The sequence below is a fragment of the Candoia aspera genome, chromosome 7, assembly GCF_035149785.1.
Source record: "Candoia aspera isolate rCanAsp1 chromosome 7, rCanAsp1.hap2, whole genome shotgun sequence".
In the NCBI taxonomy this organism is placed as follows: domain Eukaryota; kingdom Metazoa; phylum Chordata; class Lepidosauria; order Squamata; family Boidae; genus Candoia; species Candoia aspera.
The window spans coordinates 68,948,016-68,961,882 of NC_086159.1; the positions used below are offsets into that span (position 1 = coordinate 68,948,016).

The 13,867-nt window shown below is 35.7% G+C and overlaps 1 protein-coding gene across 9 annotated transcripts in view; it reads right to left on the bottom strand.

The window, feature by feature from the left end:
• Positions 1-13,867, bottom strand: part of KMT2E (lysine methyltransferase 2E (inactive)) — a 54,865-nt gene that overhangs the window by 19,244 nt on the left and 21,754 nt on the right. For 7 of the 9 annotated variants that reach the window (XM_063308025.1, XM_063308027.1, XM_063308023.1 and 4 more), the window contains 5 exons: positions 12,430-12,639; positions 8,173-8,303; positions 6,059-6,176; positions 3,945-4,054; positions 3,014-3,260 (listed from right to left, as the gene is read on the bottom strand). In XM_063308025.1, coding sequence (XP_063164095.1) covers positions 3,014-3,260; positions 3,945-4,054; positions 6,059-6,176; positions 8,173-8,303; positions 12,430-12,639 — 816 coding nt within the window. Of the gene's footprint in view, positions 1-3,013; positions 3,261-3,944; positions 4,055-6,058; positions 6,177-8,172; positions 8,304-8,859; positions 8,976-9,635; positions 9,659-12,429; positions 12,640-13,867 lie in introns of those variants that run through there. The other 2 variants (XM_063308029.1, XM_063308030.1) reach the window with 2 other exon arrangements.

Sequence of the window (13,867 nt, forward strand, 5' to 3'; positions counted from 1 at the left end):
AACTTCAGCATTTTAAGCTATGTTATTTTAGTAAATTTTAATGCTAACATGAAAAATATTTCATTTTGTTTAGATTAATTTACAATTTGAAGGCTAATAATGTATACCAAAACTTTGTTAAACTTTGATCAGTGGCCTAGCTTTACATGCTTCCAGTTGTTTTGCTAATGGTGCAATCCTATGTATTTTTCCTATCCCACTAAGTACAATGGACTTTCTCCCAGATAAACTGTTACAAGATGTTAGCATTAGTATCTGTACAAAATTACCTAGTAAGGAATTTATCACAAATTACATTTAACAGGGTATCATATTTAAATTCTAGCTATTTTAATTGTACTAAACATAAAATAATTCATATGATTAGTCCTATCCTGAAAAACCTCAGAGCTAATTTATGTATCAAAAAATTTAAGGATATACAAACTGGATATAAGTATTAAGGCACTACTGAGGACAGATAATATGTGTCATCCATCAGTTTTCTATCAAGTTAAAATTTATAGTTGCCAAAATAAAACAAAAACAAAGCACAGTACGCCTGTCAACAAATATTTTCACTTCAGACCTGTATCATCTTGTGTACTTTATCTGCATTACGATTTCTAGCTATTGGGGGGGAGAGGGGTGTAAACTTTTTTCCTTTACAGCTTCATTTTTATCTTGTTTAGAGAGCATGTTAAACTAGCACCAGTTTCATAAAAAAGGAAAGGATTGGTGAGATGCTGTGGGCTTATTTGCATGAATCCCAAATAGTTTCCTGTAGTTTCCGTTTTTTTAAACTCTCAGATGAGAGACTGAATAAAAACTCCATAGCCAGTTGCCTGCCTTCCAATTAGAACAGCAATTAACTTAAAATTTTCTTTAAATTCATTGGTCTGGTTTCTAGTGGATTTGGATGATATGCAGCAATTTATGCTGGTGTGCACACAACCCTTCCCCATTTGTTTTAACAATGAGTTTGAAGGAATTGGTTACTTAGTTTTTGTTTTTTAATCACAAAACACTATGTGTATGTTTGATAGGCATTTAACAAGTACTATGTCATCACCAAAAAAAGACAAAAGGACCATATGTAATCATCATGTAAATATGTCTTTACCAGAAGAACAGTAAGCTGAATATACTGTCTCTATAGATCAGTGTCTGTAGGAATCACATGCTGTACCATGTGCAATTGGTGGCAAGGCAACTGAGGATTCAGATGTGCACCCTCAAAGACAGCTAATACAAAAATAAACAACAAGCAGCTTGCTTCACATCCACATTTTCTTTCAGCGCGACAGTGGCCATGTTCGTATGTAAACTAGAACTAGAATTCTAGCTTACCGTGAAAAAGTGCTGCACCTATAGCCAATTCCACCAAATCTGGCTCCTCCAAACAGCAGCCATGGCTGACTTACCAGGAGTAAACTGAGTGCCAAGTGCACCCGGTCCGTAAGCTCCCACCATTAGCAGCTGCTTAACTACCTCAAAGCTTTGTAAGTTACTCCTCCTAGGGCTCCTGGCTTGTTGCACGTAACAGATCAGGACGGTAAGTCTCAAACAAGGGAGACAAGATCCTATTCTTTTCATTCCTGGTTAATTTACCCACCTCTATGAGTGAATGAGCTGTGTATATAGGCAGGAGCTAATTCCCAGTACATCCAGTTTCTTCAGAATTCTAATTCTAGCTTCTTGTTCTGCTTTGCTCAAAGCAACACTGCCTTTATCTCCTACCTCTGTGTGCCTGCGTGTGCGTGCATTGTTAACTATATCAGGTAGGCTAAATGTTAACTAATTTATACACAAGTTCAATACCATTTTTAAAAATGCCAAATAACATGACTCATTCTAATAGCATTACTTTCATTAACAGAGCAAGTTTGGTCTAGTGGTTAAGGTGCTGAACTAGAAACCAGGAGGCCCTGAGTTCTAGTCCTGCCTTAGGCGTGAAAGCCGGCTGGTGACTGAGTGGCCAGTCCCTCTCTCTCGGCCCAACTCACCTCACAGGGTCCCTGTTGTGGGGAACATAGGAGGAGGAAGGAGTATTAGGTATGTTCGCCACCCTGAGTTATTTATAAAAATAATAAAGGCAGGATAAAAATAAAAAATAAATAAAATAATTGTTTTTCCCAATATTTTATATGGAAGTAGTTGCTTCAGAACTAGAAATCATAAATATAACCTGTTTATAAAAGTTTATAAATACTGCTATCCTAAGGCCTCCTACTGGCTTCATCCTCTGACAGGTAAACACCCCCCCCAAAATTGTTACGAAGTCCTGGGTCCCAGTTCAATTTCAACCTTCATTCCTAATTGGTATGGTGATTGTGTAACCTAACAATTTTTCTAATGCTTGGCAAGTCTCCACTTAACACTGCTTCCACTGTTCTATTTTTGCAGTATAAAACTATACCTGCATGCCAATTATTTATTTAAAATATTAAGATTCTAGACTATGTGGGTAGATCTATAAAACTACCTTGCATTAAATAATCTCTACCTATCTGTAATTTCTTGTCTAAAATAACCTACAAAAATTTAACATTAACTCCCTAGAGCAGTGTTTCTCAGCCTTGGCAACTTGAAGATGTGTGGACTTCAACTCCCAGAATTCCCCAGTCAGCATGCTGATTGGGGAATTCTGGAAGTTGAAGTCCACACATCTTCAAGTTGACAAGGCTGAGAAACACTGCTCTAGGGGATGATCTTGGTATCTCAAGGCACAGCATGATATCCTTACATCAGTGATCTGCAAAAGTATTCAAAGCAAACTCTGTTGCATACTGTTGGAATTCAGCAAGAATAGTTGATTAAGGTTGAAGAAATCAGGGATGAAATTAAATCAGTACCTTTATTTTAGAAAAGGCATCAGAACCTACTTTCTTTTGTAGGATCAGGAGACAAGTAAGAAAACTATACTCCTCAACCCACACTGTATGTGCCATGGAGCTCCCTCCACCTCTACAGGAGGAACCTGCTTTTGCTGATGTTCTCTGTGTAACTAGATTATCCACAGAACACAAAATACCTGATTATTTGAGATGGACAACCGAAGGGGAGAAAGTTTTCTCTGTCGGTTATCTGGAAACTTGGTTTTGCTTGCTGCTCCTTCACAATCCAATGTGATGTTCTGGTTTTGAGTTTCCTTCTCCTTTTTCCCCTTTTTTCTTCTGGTTTCATATCCTGTATTTATATTTTCAGTAGGCTCAGAGGGACGCTTCAACACTGGACATTCAGGATTTTCTTTGAGACAAGCGCAGTCCACTTTGTATTTGCTTGTTAGAAAATGAAAAATTAACATGAGAAAAGCTTGTGGATATGAGTACTGGATTTTCAAACAAACATAAATTGTAGCCTCTTTTTACAAATACTCAAAATTAAACACCATTATATTAAACAGAATAGCAACTTTAATGAATATCATGATCAGCTCAAATCAATCCACCACAGGATACCCACTGATGGGTATGGACCACGATTTATCACACTGCTCCACTACGGGCTGGTAGATTTTTTTTTTAAAAAGACTTCCAGTCTAGGTCTGAGACAGAGTGACCGGCCCATCCAGCTGGTTTCCGTGCCTACAGGAAGGTAAAATCTTGGTTCCTCTAATCCTAGTCCAGCATCTTATGACTCTCTCATCTCTCATAAGATCTATATAGCAACCAAACTGCTATTTTAAATAATAATTTAGATTCAGCGAAACTTTCATTGTATGAAGAAGGCCAAAAAGAATGAGGATTAAAGAAGATTAATATGTCTCAAGTGTCTAAAAGGTTTTTGATTTGTTACCAACATTGCTATGTTAACCAGTTTTGGAAACTGACAAAATCATTTTGTGGTATGGTACGCAAGACTGCTCCCCAAGAAAGCATCCGGAGCCTTGGCCACAACTGATAAAACTTAATATATCACCCATGAACATGTTAACAGCATCTCTGAAGCTCAGCATTACTTACCAATTTCCATAATCAAAATCAAATGCTATTGTTATTTCTGTTCCTTTTGGAATGTCTTGGGTGGAGTATATATAGAGGTGAATCGTTCCATCTTCAATGGCATGTCTAACCTAGATGAAAAATAAGTATTTAAACATAGTAATAGTAATATCACTTTATTGATTAGTCAATTGACCATATCAAATATTTAAATGTAGCATGTTTATGTGTTTTAAATTTTAAATATAAATTTGTTCTAAATAAGGACTTTTATCTTCTTATTGTTCCTTTGGTAAAATCCTCTGTTCCAAAATAGGTGAGTACAATAGTAATAAGATCATTTTATATCATTAATGAAATATAGTCTATTCATAATGTACATACAAACATGTAGCACTCTAAAGCTGAGATCCCTTATATTCCATGTTGATTAGCTCAAAACATTCCATTAATTTCAACTGGCTAGCAAGCAGCCAAGGAACTTCCAGGTTGTGGCCTGTCAAGAATACATGAGCCACCATTTTTTCATTCAGAATTGGTTATTTAAAAAACCAATTTAGCTAGAATCAGTATTTAAGGAAGCAAGAAAATGAAAAAAATAAACATTTATATTCATAAAATGGATTGTTCCAGTTATCAGGTTTAAAATAGTACATTAGTTTTTAAAATCAAGCAAATTCCAGCAGTTTTGTCTGCCTTCAGCTACAAACAAAAAAGACACACCACTTTGAAAAAAACTAAAAGAACAAAAATTTTCATGCAAATGAATTTTGTGTAATTTATACATTTCTATGCTTTTTCAGCCATTAATTTGAAACAAGCTTTTGTATCTTAGAAGCTCTCATGTGAGGGAAAGGAAAATAATGCAACAATTTTGTTCAACAAATCTTGCAAATGAGTTCTCAAGATGCTATAATAAATAGGCTCTATTATGACCTAATTCCTTGCCTGCATGAAGGATTGCATAAGCAGAATACCTCTGAATTTATTTTCATTTCTAGAATTTCTATTAAAACACTAGCTCAAATTTTAATACAGGCTTTCGATTTCCATATCCTAAAGATGTAATTAAATGGAAATGCACCGAGCAAGGATTTTATCTAAGAAACAGCACCCTTGACAAATGTGAAAAAGATAGTTTAACTTAAGAAGAGTAAAGAACCAGACAACCTCTAACTTTTATTATTTTTTTCACAATTTCTAAATTTCTGGCATAATTTTAAGGGATTAACCAGAGTAAAATATTTCCTAAAATTTCACATCCTGATTTTTAAAGCCAAGTATTTTGACTTCATTCCTTGTCTTTACTTTCTCCATAAGAAATACAACAAAAAGCCATTGTATAAACTCTCCTCCCTCCCTCCCTCCCATTTCCCACTCTTATCTAGCCTAAGTTAACATTTATCATTAAGGGTTCTTATCTATTAGCATATGCTAATCAACTCATGAATGCAAAAATGTCTTTTTCACATCCAACTGTGAATAACCATTGTCAATAGATCAGTATCACTATCCACACAGTCTCAATTTCATTCGTTCTGACCTCACTGTTTACTTTTCCAGCACCCATGGGCATCTGCCAGGGGTGAGGAGTTACATGTATGACAACATTTTAATGTCATGATATGCATGACCTAACGGTGGCTTCTACTGCAAGCCTATGCCAGTACCACTTCATATGTGCAGATATACTCCTTGCTCAGGATAATGCTCCCTGCATCTGACGAAGTGGATGACACTGCACTAAATCGACAATCTTTAAAAAATCTTGAAACTCTAATTTTGTTGCATCAGGCTGTCATAGCTATCTCTCTGCAAAATCTTTTAGAATTTCGGGGGCTGGATGATAATCCTTTCCCTTCTACTAGATTAATAAAATAATTTATTAGCTTTAGTGATCTAATTCTAGTATAGTATAGTATCATATTGTACTGTGTCTTAATAATACAATACACATTCTTGCCTCAATTTATAGTAAACATAAGGTTCTGTAAAGAGCTTACATTCCCTGGAATTTTCAAAACTAGAAAATATTTTAATTACTGGAAAACAGCTATACACAACTGGGTGATATTAAGATTTTGGCTTGTTGAGCAAAACTTTATTAGGTAACGTTTATAATAATAAAAGCCTACCTCAGCATTAGGTGTACAAGAACGTCTGATAAATCGTGCTTCATTCCCAAAGGTTCTTGCATCCACACACATTTCTAGCCCATGAAATTTAGAATAGAACAGAACAAAGGGATATGGCCTAAAACAACAATGACAATAAACATTCCATCATCGTGAAAATATAGTTAAAATTTGTTTGCTAATACTTTGTTTTTCAAACGTGTAGAAAATCTGGTACCAGTGAGAACATATGTTGCAATGTTATAGGCTGCTAAAACTGGGGTGAGTTTCACTTAAGAGCTATGATCAAAGCGGGACTTTTATGGCAGATTGAAACAACTTAACTTGCTCCAATTTACCATGCTCACTCTTTTGGTATTTCATAAAACAACTGAAACAATTTAGCTTTATTAGCCAAGCAGCTGCTAAAATAGTTGTGCAGTTGTTACCATATTGTCCAGTATATAAAAAAATAATTCAACCCATCATGCTTGCATTTTCTCTGTCATCTTCCAAGATTACAGTCTGAGATGCGGAGAACTAAAGGGGGATCAATTTCTCTTCTTTAGCACACTTGCAAGGTGTCTTGGAAAGTCATTTGTAAATATCTATCTTCATGATAGTGTCGTGCTGTAAGTGCAGCCTCCAAGTTGAGTTTTATTTCTGGTAACTTTGGGACGCATACATATAAATTTCTTGGCAACAAAATCTAAGTAATTTGCCACCTCTTTCTTTCGTTTTTTTTAAAAAACTTCCAAGTTTAAAAAGCCAAGTATTATTACCTCCTGAGGCTTCATTAGTTAGTAAACTTAAAAAGCAGTATCTTGAGTAATTATTTTGACTCATATTGGCATCAATATTACCAACAATTTTACATTTGCATGATCCTACTTTTACCTGCACTTCAGTTGCCATCATTTGGGAGTATGAAAGAATTCTATTTTAGATCAGATCCACTGCTGACCCTCCTTGGGCAGGCATTCTAGGGCTATTTTGATCTGGGGCAGAAGGCTGGCATGTTAGCCGAACACCCCTGTTTTCTGAAGGGGAGTCAAGCAGAGCAGTTCCTCAGAGCTTTTAATTGATAAGGAAGAACAGGAAGTTGTCTATTCAGATGCTGGCTTATGGAGTGAGGTTATGGTTTTATGATTTTGTTATGGTTTTATGTTTCAGGTTTTTGTAAAGTGCCAGGAATTCTTGTGGAGTCAGCATATATAAATACTGTAAATAAATAAAAAATTTCAAGAACATTTGGAGGGAGAGAGAGAGGGGCTTAAAATCTACAGATAGTTTTTTTTTTAAATCAAATTATTTCTGCTTTGCTGTTTAGCTTCCAATCATTCAATCAGACATTCCTTAATAAAATCAAAATATAACCTTAAACAGAGAAAGGAAACCACTACTGTTTATTCATTCAGCATCCTCAGTGAGAATGGAGAGAGAATATTTCTTTCTTGGCAAGCAAAGAAAGGGAAAATATAGGGAGAAAAATTTAAAAAGCAACAAAGCAGTAAGACATGTCAGAAAAATCAAGTGTCTAGAAGAAAATACATTTTCATGTGGCAGCCTTTTTTTCTGAGTATGAAGTAACTCATTTACTCACTGCTAATTAATTTAACACAGCAGTTATAAAGCTATAGGGATCAACCCGGGCAGGGTATAACATCTGCTGTAATGTCTATTCTTTGAAGTTGCCTTTTTTTCATAAGCAGGCTTAATTTTACATTTACTAAGCTAGTAACTATCTAGACTCAGCTTTTATTTGTCATTTGCCAGGCAAAAGGAAGAGAATCAAAGTCAGTTGAAACAAGCAACTTCAAATGATGGTACCAGACTGAGGTATAGTGACAAAAATATTGAGAGCTCAAGTGACAAACAAAAACTTAAAAGGCTGGAGGTGATAAAACTGTGTATATAAGATAGAAGTGAGAAGGAACAACAGTCTAATTACCAAAGTGAATATTAGCTGCTGAGTTTTCAAAAGGAAAGCTGACTGAGATGGGAAGTAAAGACCAGGGAAAAAAGTATTTCAATTGTCTTGACAATTATAGTATGTTTGACAGAAACAGAGAAAGAGAGAAAGGAAATAACTGAAGAATGTTAGTAATTTAGAACAAAATTTTAGAGAAAAGTACCTCTTAAAGAAATATCCATTTGCTTCAAATTGTTCCCTCAGCATGAATTTTCCACGATATTCAATAATAAGTGCATCTGGAGGCAAGTCTTTGGCAGCTTTTAGGATTTTCTTATTTTTTTGAATATAGCTCTAAAAGGAGAAAAGAAGAATTTAAGAATCTTATTAAGCTGATTACACCGGCACACTAATACAAATTACAATGTACCCTTTTACAGAACAACTTGGAAATTTTAAATGTGTTTTCTTTTAAAAAGCTAATTGATTTTATTCCTGAAAGGGCAAATTACCAGAATTTGATTCTTATATTTATAAAGACATCCCAATTTACATATTGGAAAGGACAACAACTTGAATGCATGTATAAATTCTATAAAACTGAAAATCAAGACAAACTTTTCAAAATATGTTGGGGAGCTCTTCCCTTAAAGATGTTTCACACCATCTTATTAAAGGCCAGAACTGGGGTGGCAGAAGGAATGAAAACACATGACATATGCAGTCTCTTACATTTGCTAGCAAGAGCAAAAGGACAGGTGCCAAATAAGATACATTTCAACAAAAATGCCAACATGCTGACTCTTAGGTAAAGGAAATTTCTTCTGCATTTGGATAGCCTTAGGTGGGCATATGCCTTTCTAAGAAAAAGTCTTACTGTACTCTGACACAACAACTAAGGAACTCACACCTCTTGTAATTGTGTCACTTCTGATCAAAAGAGAATTGGCCTATATCTAGGCGAAGGTCTCTGCAAGCAGGGACATTCCTCCAAGGAGTGCGTCACGTGCGCCATGCTGATTGATGCTAGAGGGAAAGAAGCAAAGATGCTTCTTATTACAAGATCTGAGAATGTAACTTTCCTTTATGTTTAGTCTCTTTCTACCGACATTAAATTTATCAAATAGCTTGCAGATCCCTTCCATAGATTGCATGACACATAGTTGATGGTATAATTTTGTACTCTATTCTCTCATTATAGTTAACTGACAGGGAGCATTTTCTTGGAATTTGGGGAAAATATTGCAGGATATATTTGAAGGTGGATTAGCTTGGTACTTCAAAAATTTGTACAAATAAAGTAATTAGCACCTTCCTAGCCATTTGCTGTTTATAACCAATCGCATACAATGAACTGAACAAAACATTAAGTGCTGTAACCATTCCAATATGCTATTTAAGCGTACTAGCATATTGTGCATATACTGTTTCAGCAAATAATTGCAAGTCTGTTTATGACCATGTCATCTAACAATGTACATTAATTTAAATGTACTGGATGCTGAAAGTACCATTGTTTCTATCCAAGTGATGTGTTCCTCCATGGCTAAGTGGCTATCCATTTATATTTATGACACCTCTCTTAAAATGCATTATACATCCCAGTTTGATTTTCCCTGAAAACTGCCACTGTGAAATAGGAGAACAAGCATCCAGAAAATCAACAGGGATATATAAAAATCCTACCATGTACTGCTTCTACCCAGAATAATACAGCTCCATTGTCCTTCTAAGACAGTGGCAATTCTGTTGGGACATTAGACATTCCTAAGGATGTAAAAGACAGAAAGAGAGCAAAAAGCCACCACCTTTTACTTTTCGTTAGAGTTAAATTAGGTTTTCCTAGAAGCATACTGGGTGTTTGGCCAATGATGATCCTCTCAGGAATTACAGAAACAAAGAGGAAGTAAAATAAAATACATTCAAAAGGAGACGAATTTATGTGATTGTTATTTTCCTATTACACTTAGTCCATGGTTCTGTGAAAACAGAGGCCTACGTACACTGCCAGAACCAATAACTACGGATGTGCAAAATACTCTGTGCACAACAGCTGGTTTTAGATAGTTTGTGTCTGAACCAAAACATGCCCATTTGGGCTGATTTGTTCCATGGACAGAACATAATGGTGATTGCTCTATTCCAGACAAAAGTGGTTGGGAAGAAGACCTGGGAAAAAGCCAAAGATACTGGGCAGTTTGGTGGCACAGGCAGGGTGGTGGAATATGCTATGCTGGGACCCTGCTGTCTGTGTCTGATAGGAGGAGAAATATTGCTGGGAACATCAAAGGAGCAGGTAGGACAGCTGTTGGGATGTGCTGGAACATGAGCAGTGGTAGCTGAGTGGAGAAGGAAAACCACTGAGAAGACCAGGGATTTAGTAGGCCAGTAGGATGTGCTACGATAGATGCTGTGGAGGGGAGAGAGTAGGTAATGGACACCATTCTCCCCCTCTTTGCCCTCCCCAGAGTTTGCCAAAACCAGGAACAACCAAAGTAATCCAGGTTTTGGTTTGGTTCTGCCAAACATGGCTGACCTGAAACAGTTCAGCAAAACCTCTAGAATGCACAAGTTTATCCCAAGTTCAAAACATTTATCATGGAAACTAAGATCTATATAACAACTATTTGGGGAACTCTGTTTAAAACATTTTATAAATATCCTTTGTTACAATCTGTAATTAAACATTATTTTTCAGTACTTATGTATAGGTTGTCAGTATTTTATAAGACTCATAAACCATTGCAACCACAGAAAAATACGCTTAGGTTTTTCAATTAGTTCTCAGTTTTACTACTGAAGGAGATGGGAAAATTCTAGTATATCTTTGTTTTGATCAATGATGTTTAAAAGTATATGAAATTGCACTGGCTGTAAAATTATTACAGCAGGTAAGAGTTTTGTAGAACTCTTCAAGTAAATGTAGTACTGCTAACTTCTGGTCTCAATTCTTTAATATAAAACTATGCATGTTACTGTTTCATACTCATGTTTCTATACTGTGAGCTGCCAGAGCCAAAAAGAACTCAACCAACCTCTAAATTTAATAATAAATAAATAAATAAATAAATAAAACAAACAAATAATTTAAGAAATGTTTAAGAAATAAAATTTAAGATATTTAAAAATGAATACTTCATCTATACAAATGTCATTTTCTGTATATCTACTAATTATGTTTAAAGTACTTGTGTTTCCTGATTAAGAGCTGATGGAGAGACAGATGTATTCTCAGGCATGGTATTGTTCAGTCTTGAAATGCTATTTGACACATTGAAATTGAGAAGGTCACACAGATACTTTTGAAATGTCCTATCTATCACCCTTGGAGGACGGAGCTAATCTCCTCTTGTTACAAATTATCTGGACCGATTCCAACAGACAGTTGTGTGCTTCATTTTAAATGACCAGGACTGCCAAGTCTCTAGAAAGGTGGTGGCCAAATTCTGTGCCACAGAAATGGTAGTCAGAAATTCTTGGACCTCAACGTAACATAAGCCAAATAGGCTTTTATCATGGATATTTTACATTTTAATATTGTTTCTTTTCAGTCTATCCATGAATTCTCCAACAAATAACTAAATAAAGATGTATTCTCAAGTACATGTACAAGTAAGTTGTTTTTTAGTTCCATCCCCTTATCATTTTTCCATTATCAGTATTTATGAACAGAGACTTTTGAATATAAAAATACTAAAATATATGATTGCAATGGCTGTAGCAGAGATAAACACATCAGAATGCAGAGTGGAAACTTCATTGAGGTTCATAATGGAAATGAAGATCGTGCAAGTTTGATTTTGTAACATAATCTCATTACGTCTCTTTCCAGTTCTTACCTCTATACAACAGAACCATCCAAACATCTATTTTCTCCTAGTTACATGAAACTGTGCTTAATATTAAGGGAAGCAATTTGTGAATGAGATGCCCCAAAGCTGGCACTGAGTCATAGGCTGATCAGACTCAATAAATGCACAGCTCCTTCTCCAACAACTTCTGTTTATGGCACAAAATGACTGTCAGCTACTGATAGCAGGCTGAAAGCTTAATTTTCCATTTTACTCAGTACTTTTCTACCTCCAAGTTAGAGACAAGCCTTTAACAAGCCACTGAGGATTTAATTTTGAAAGCTTGAGCTGTAATGGTTCTGTGGACAAATAAAATTTAATCTTCTGTAAAACTGTTAACACTTCATTAATGTTCATATACAGGTATCTCAAAACATCTGTCTGTAGTATTATTTATGGTACTTTATAAATAAATTGTAAAGTATTTATTGTGATAGTTGAAGGTCATGACTGGAAACCATTTCCCAACAATAGTTGGCTATTTTAGAATGTAAGTAAATAAATGAACTGGGAAAGACTGTTCATAAGGAAGGGGGAAGCTATGCCTTCAATGCTATGGTATGTATCTAAGGAAATGCAAGATTTTAATACTATGTTATAGTAAGTTATTTCAATATACATTCATATACCTCTACTGGAGGTTTGAAGATTGAGTTGCTGGTGACTTCTTTTTTTTCATCTCCATTTCCTAACCTCAAAACTATTCTTTGTGCCTCTCTCTGAACACCTTCACTGTATTGATTGTTGTTTGCTTCTTCATATCGATCCATCCAGGCCTTGATTTTAGTTTCCCACCCAAAGTTTGAAATATCAGAAGGATCAATCGCTGGAGCTGAGCCCTAAATGAAAACGTACAGACAAACATAAAATTAGAGTATGTTTCAGAGCCAGCTGAGTCAAAACATTGGTGAAAAAATAATTACCTAATTCATGCACAAGCTTTATGAAATTTAGCGACTTTTCTACAGAACACACGGCTCAATGGTGTGGCCTCTTGACATTCACCATACCTTCCCCTGGAAATGCAGTTTCAATCAAATCCTGCTCCTGCGCCTCATCTTTAACTGAAATAAAAACCTGAAAGATCTCGAAGTTAAGATAGTCTTAACTTTCCTAGGTTTTTGTCAGTCTCCCTGTTCAGGTTCTAATCCCACTAAACCCAACTGCTTTCTATGATTTATGGAAGCCAGATTCTAAATGGTTTACCGTCTACACACAAACTGACCATGCTATGCTGCTCAGCTGATCATTGCTAGAGGTCCAGTAAAATTATACAAGAATGACAGTGCTTCTGTAGTTGCAAGATACAAAAGTTTCTATTTGATTAAGATTTCGGGACACCATTTAATTGTGGTTCTAGTCTTCCTTAAAGAAGCCAGGTGCAATGCTACATGTCTATCTGCTTCTTGGAATGCTGTCTCTTCCCCCCCAACACATTTCTTTTGCCCCCTTAAGACAATACAACATGTATATGAACTCCTCTGTGAGAGGATTTCAAAGTGCATTTATCAACAACAGAATGGGAAACGGTCTTTTTTATAGGCTCTTCCTTGGCTCCGGAAATCCCTTTCTTAGCAATCGACCTCATTCCCTCCCTACTAGCCTTCCACCTTATGCAACCCAAAGCTCTCCTTGAAAGTATATGCTGTAGATGAAGCTGTCATTTTACAGCTATCCTGAATTCGGCACCCAACAGATATGAGGACTTCAACTCCTAAAATTCCCCAAGCAGCACGGCCAGTGTTGAGAAGATTGGGAAGTGCAGTCCACACATCTGGCAAGCATCCATATTGGTGAATACGGGAATGCTAGTTTATTAACTGACCTTCCAGTTATTCTAGTAGCTTAACTGCATTACAGATAATATTTATAAATCTTTGGGTTTTTTTATATTACATAGTACTTTCACTTCATGTATTTTTAATAGTGTTAATGTTTTATGAACATTCAATGCTATTGCCTATCTTATGCATTATTTTTGGAAATGTGAGGATATAAAGATTATAAACAGAATAAAACAGCGTGATAACTAACCCGCCCATACTCTTTAATCAATGAACAAAAGTG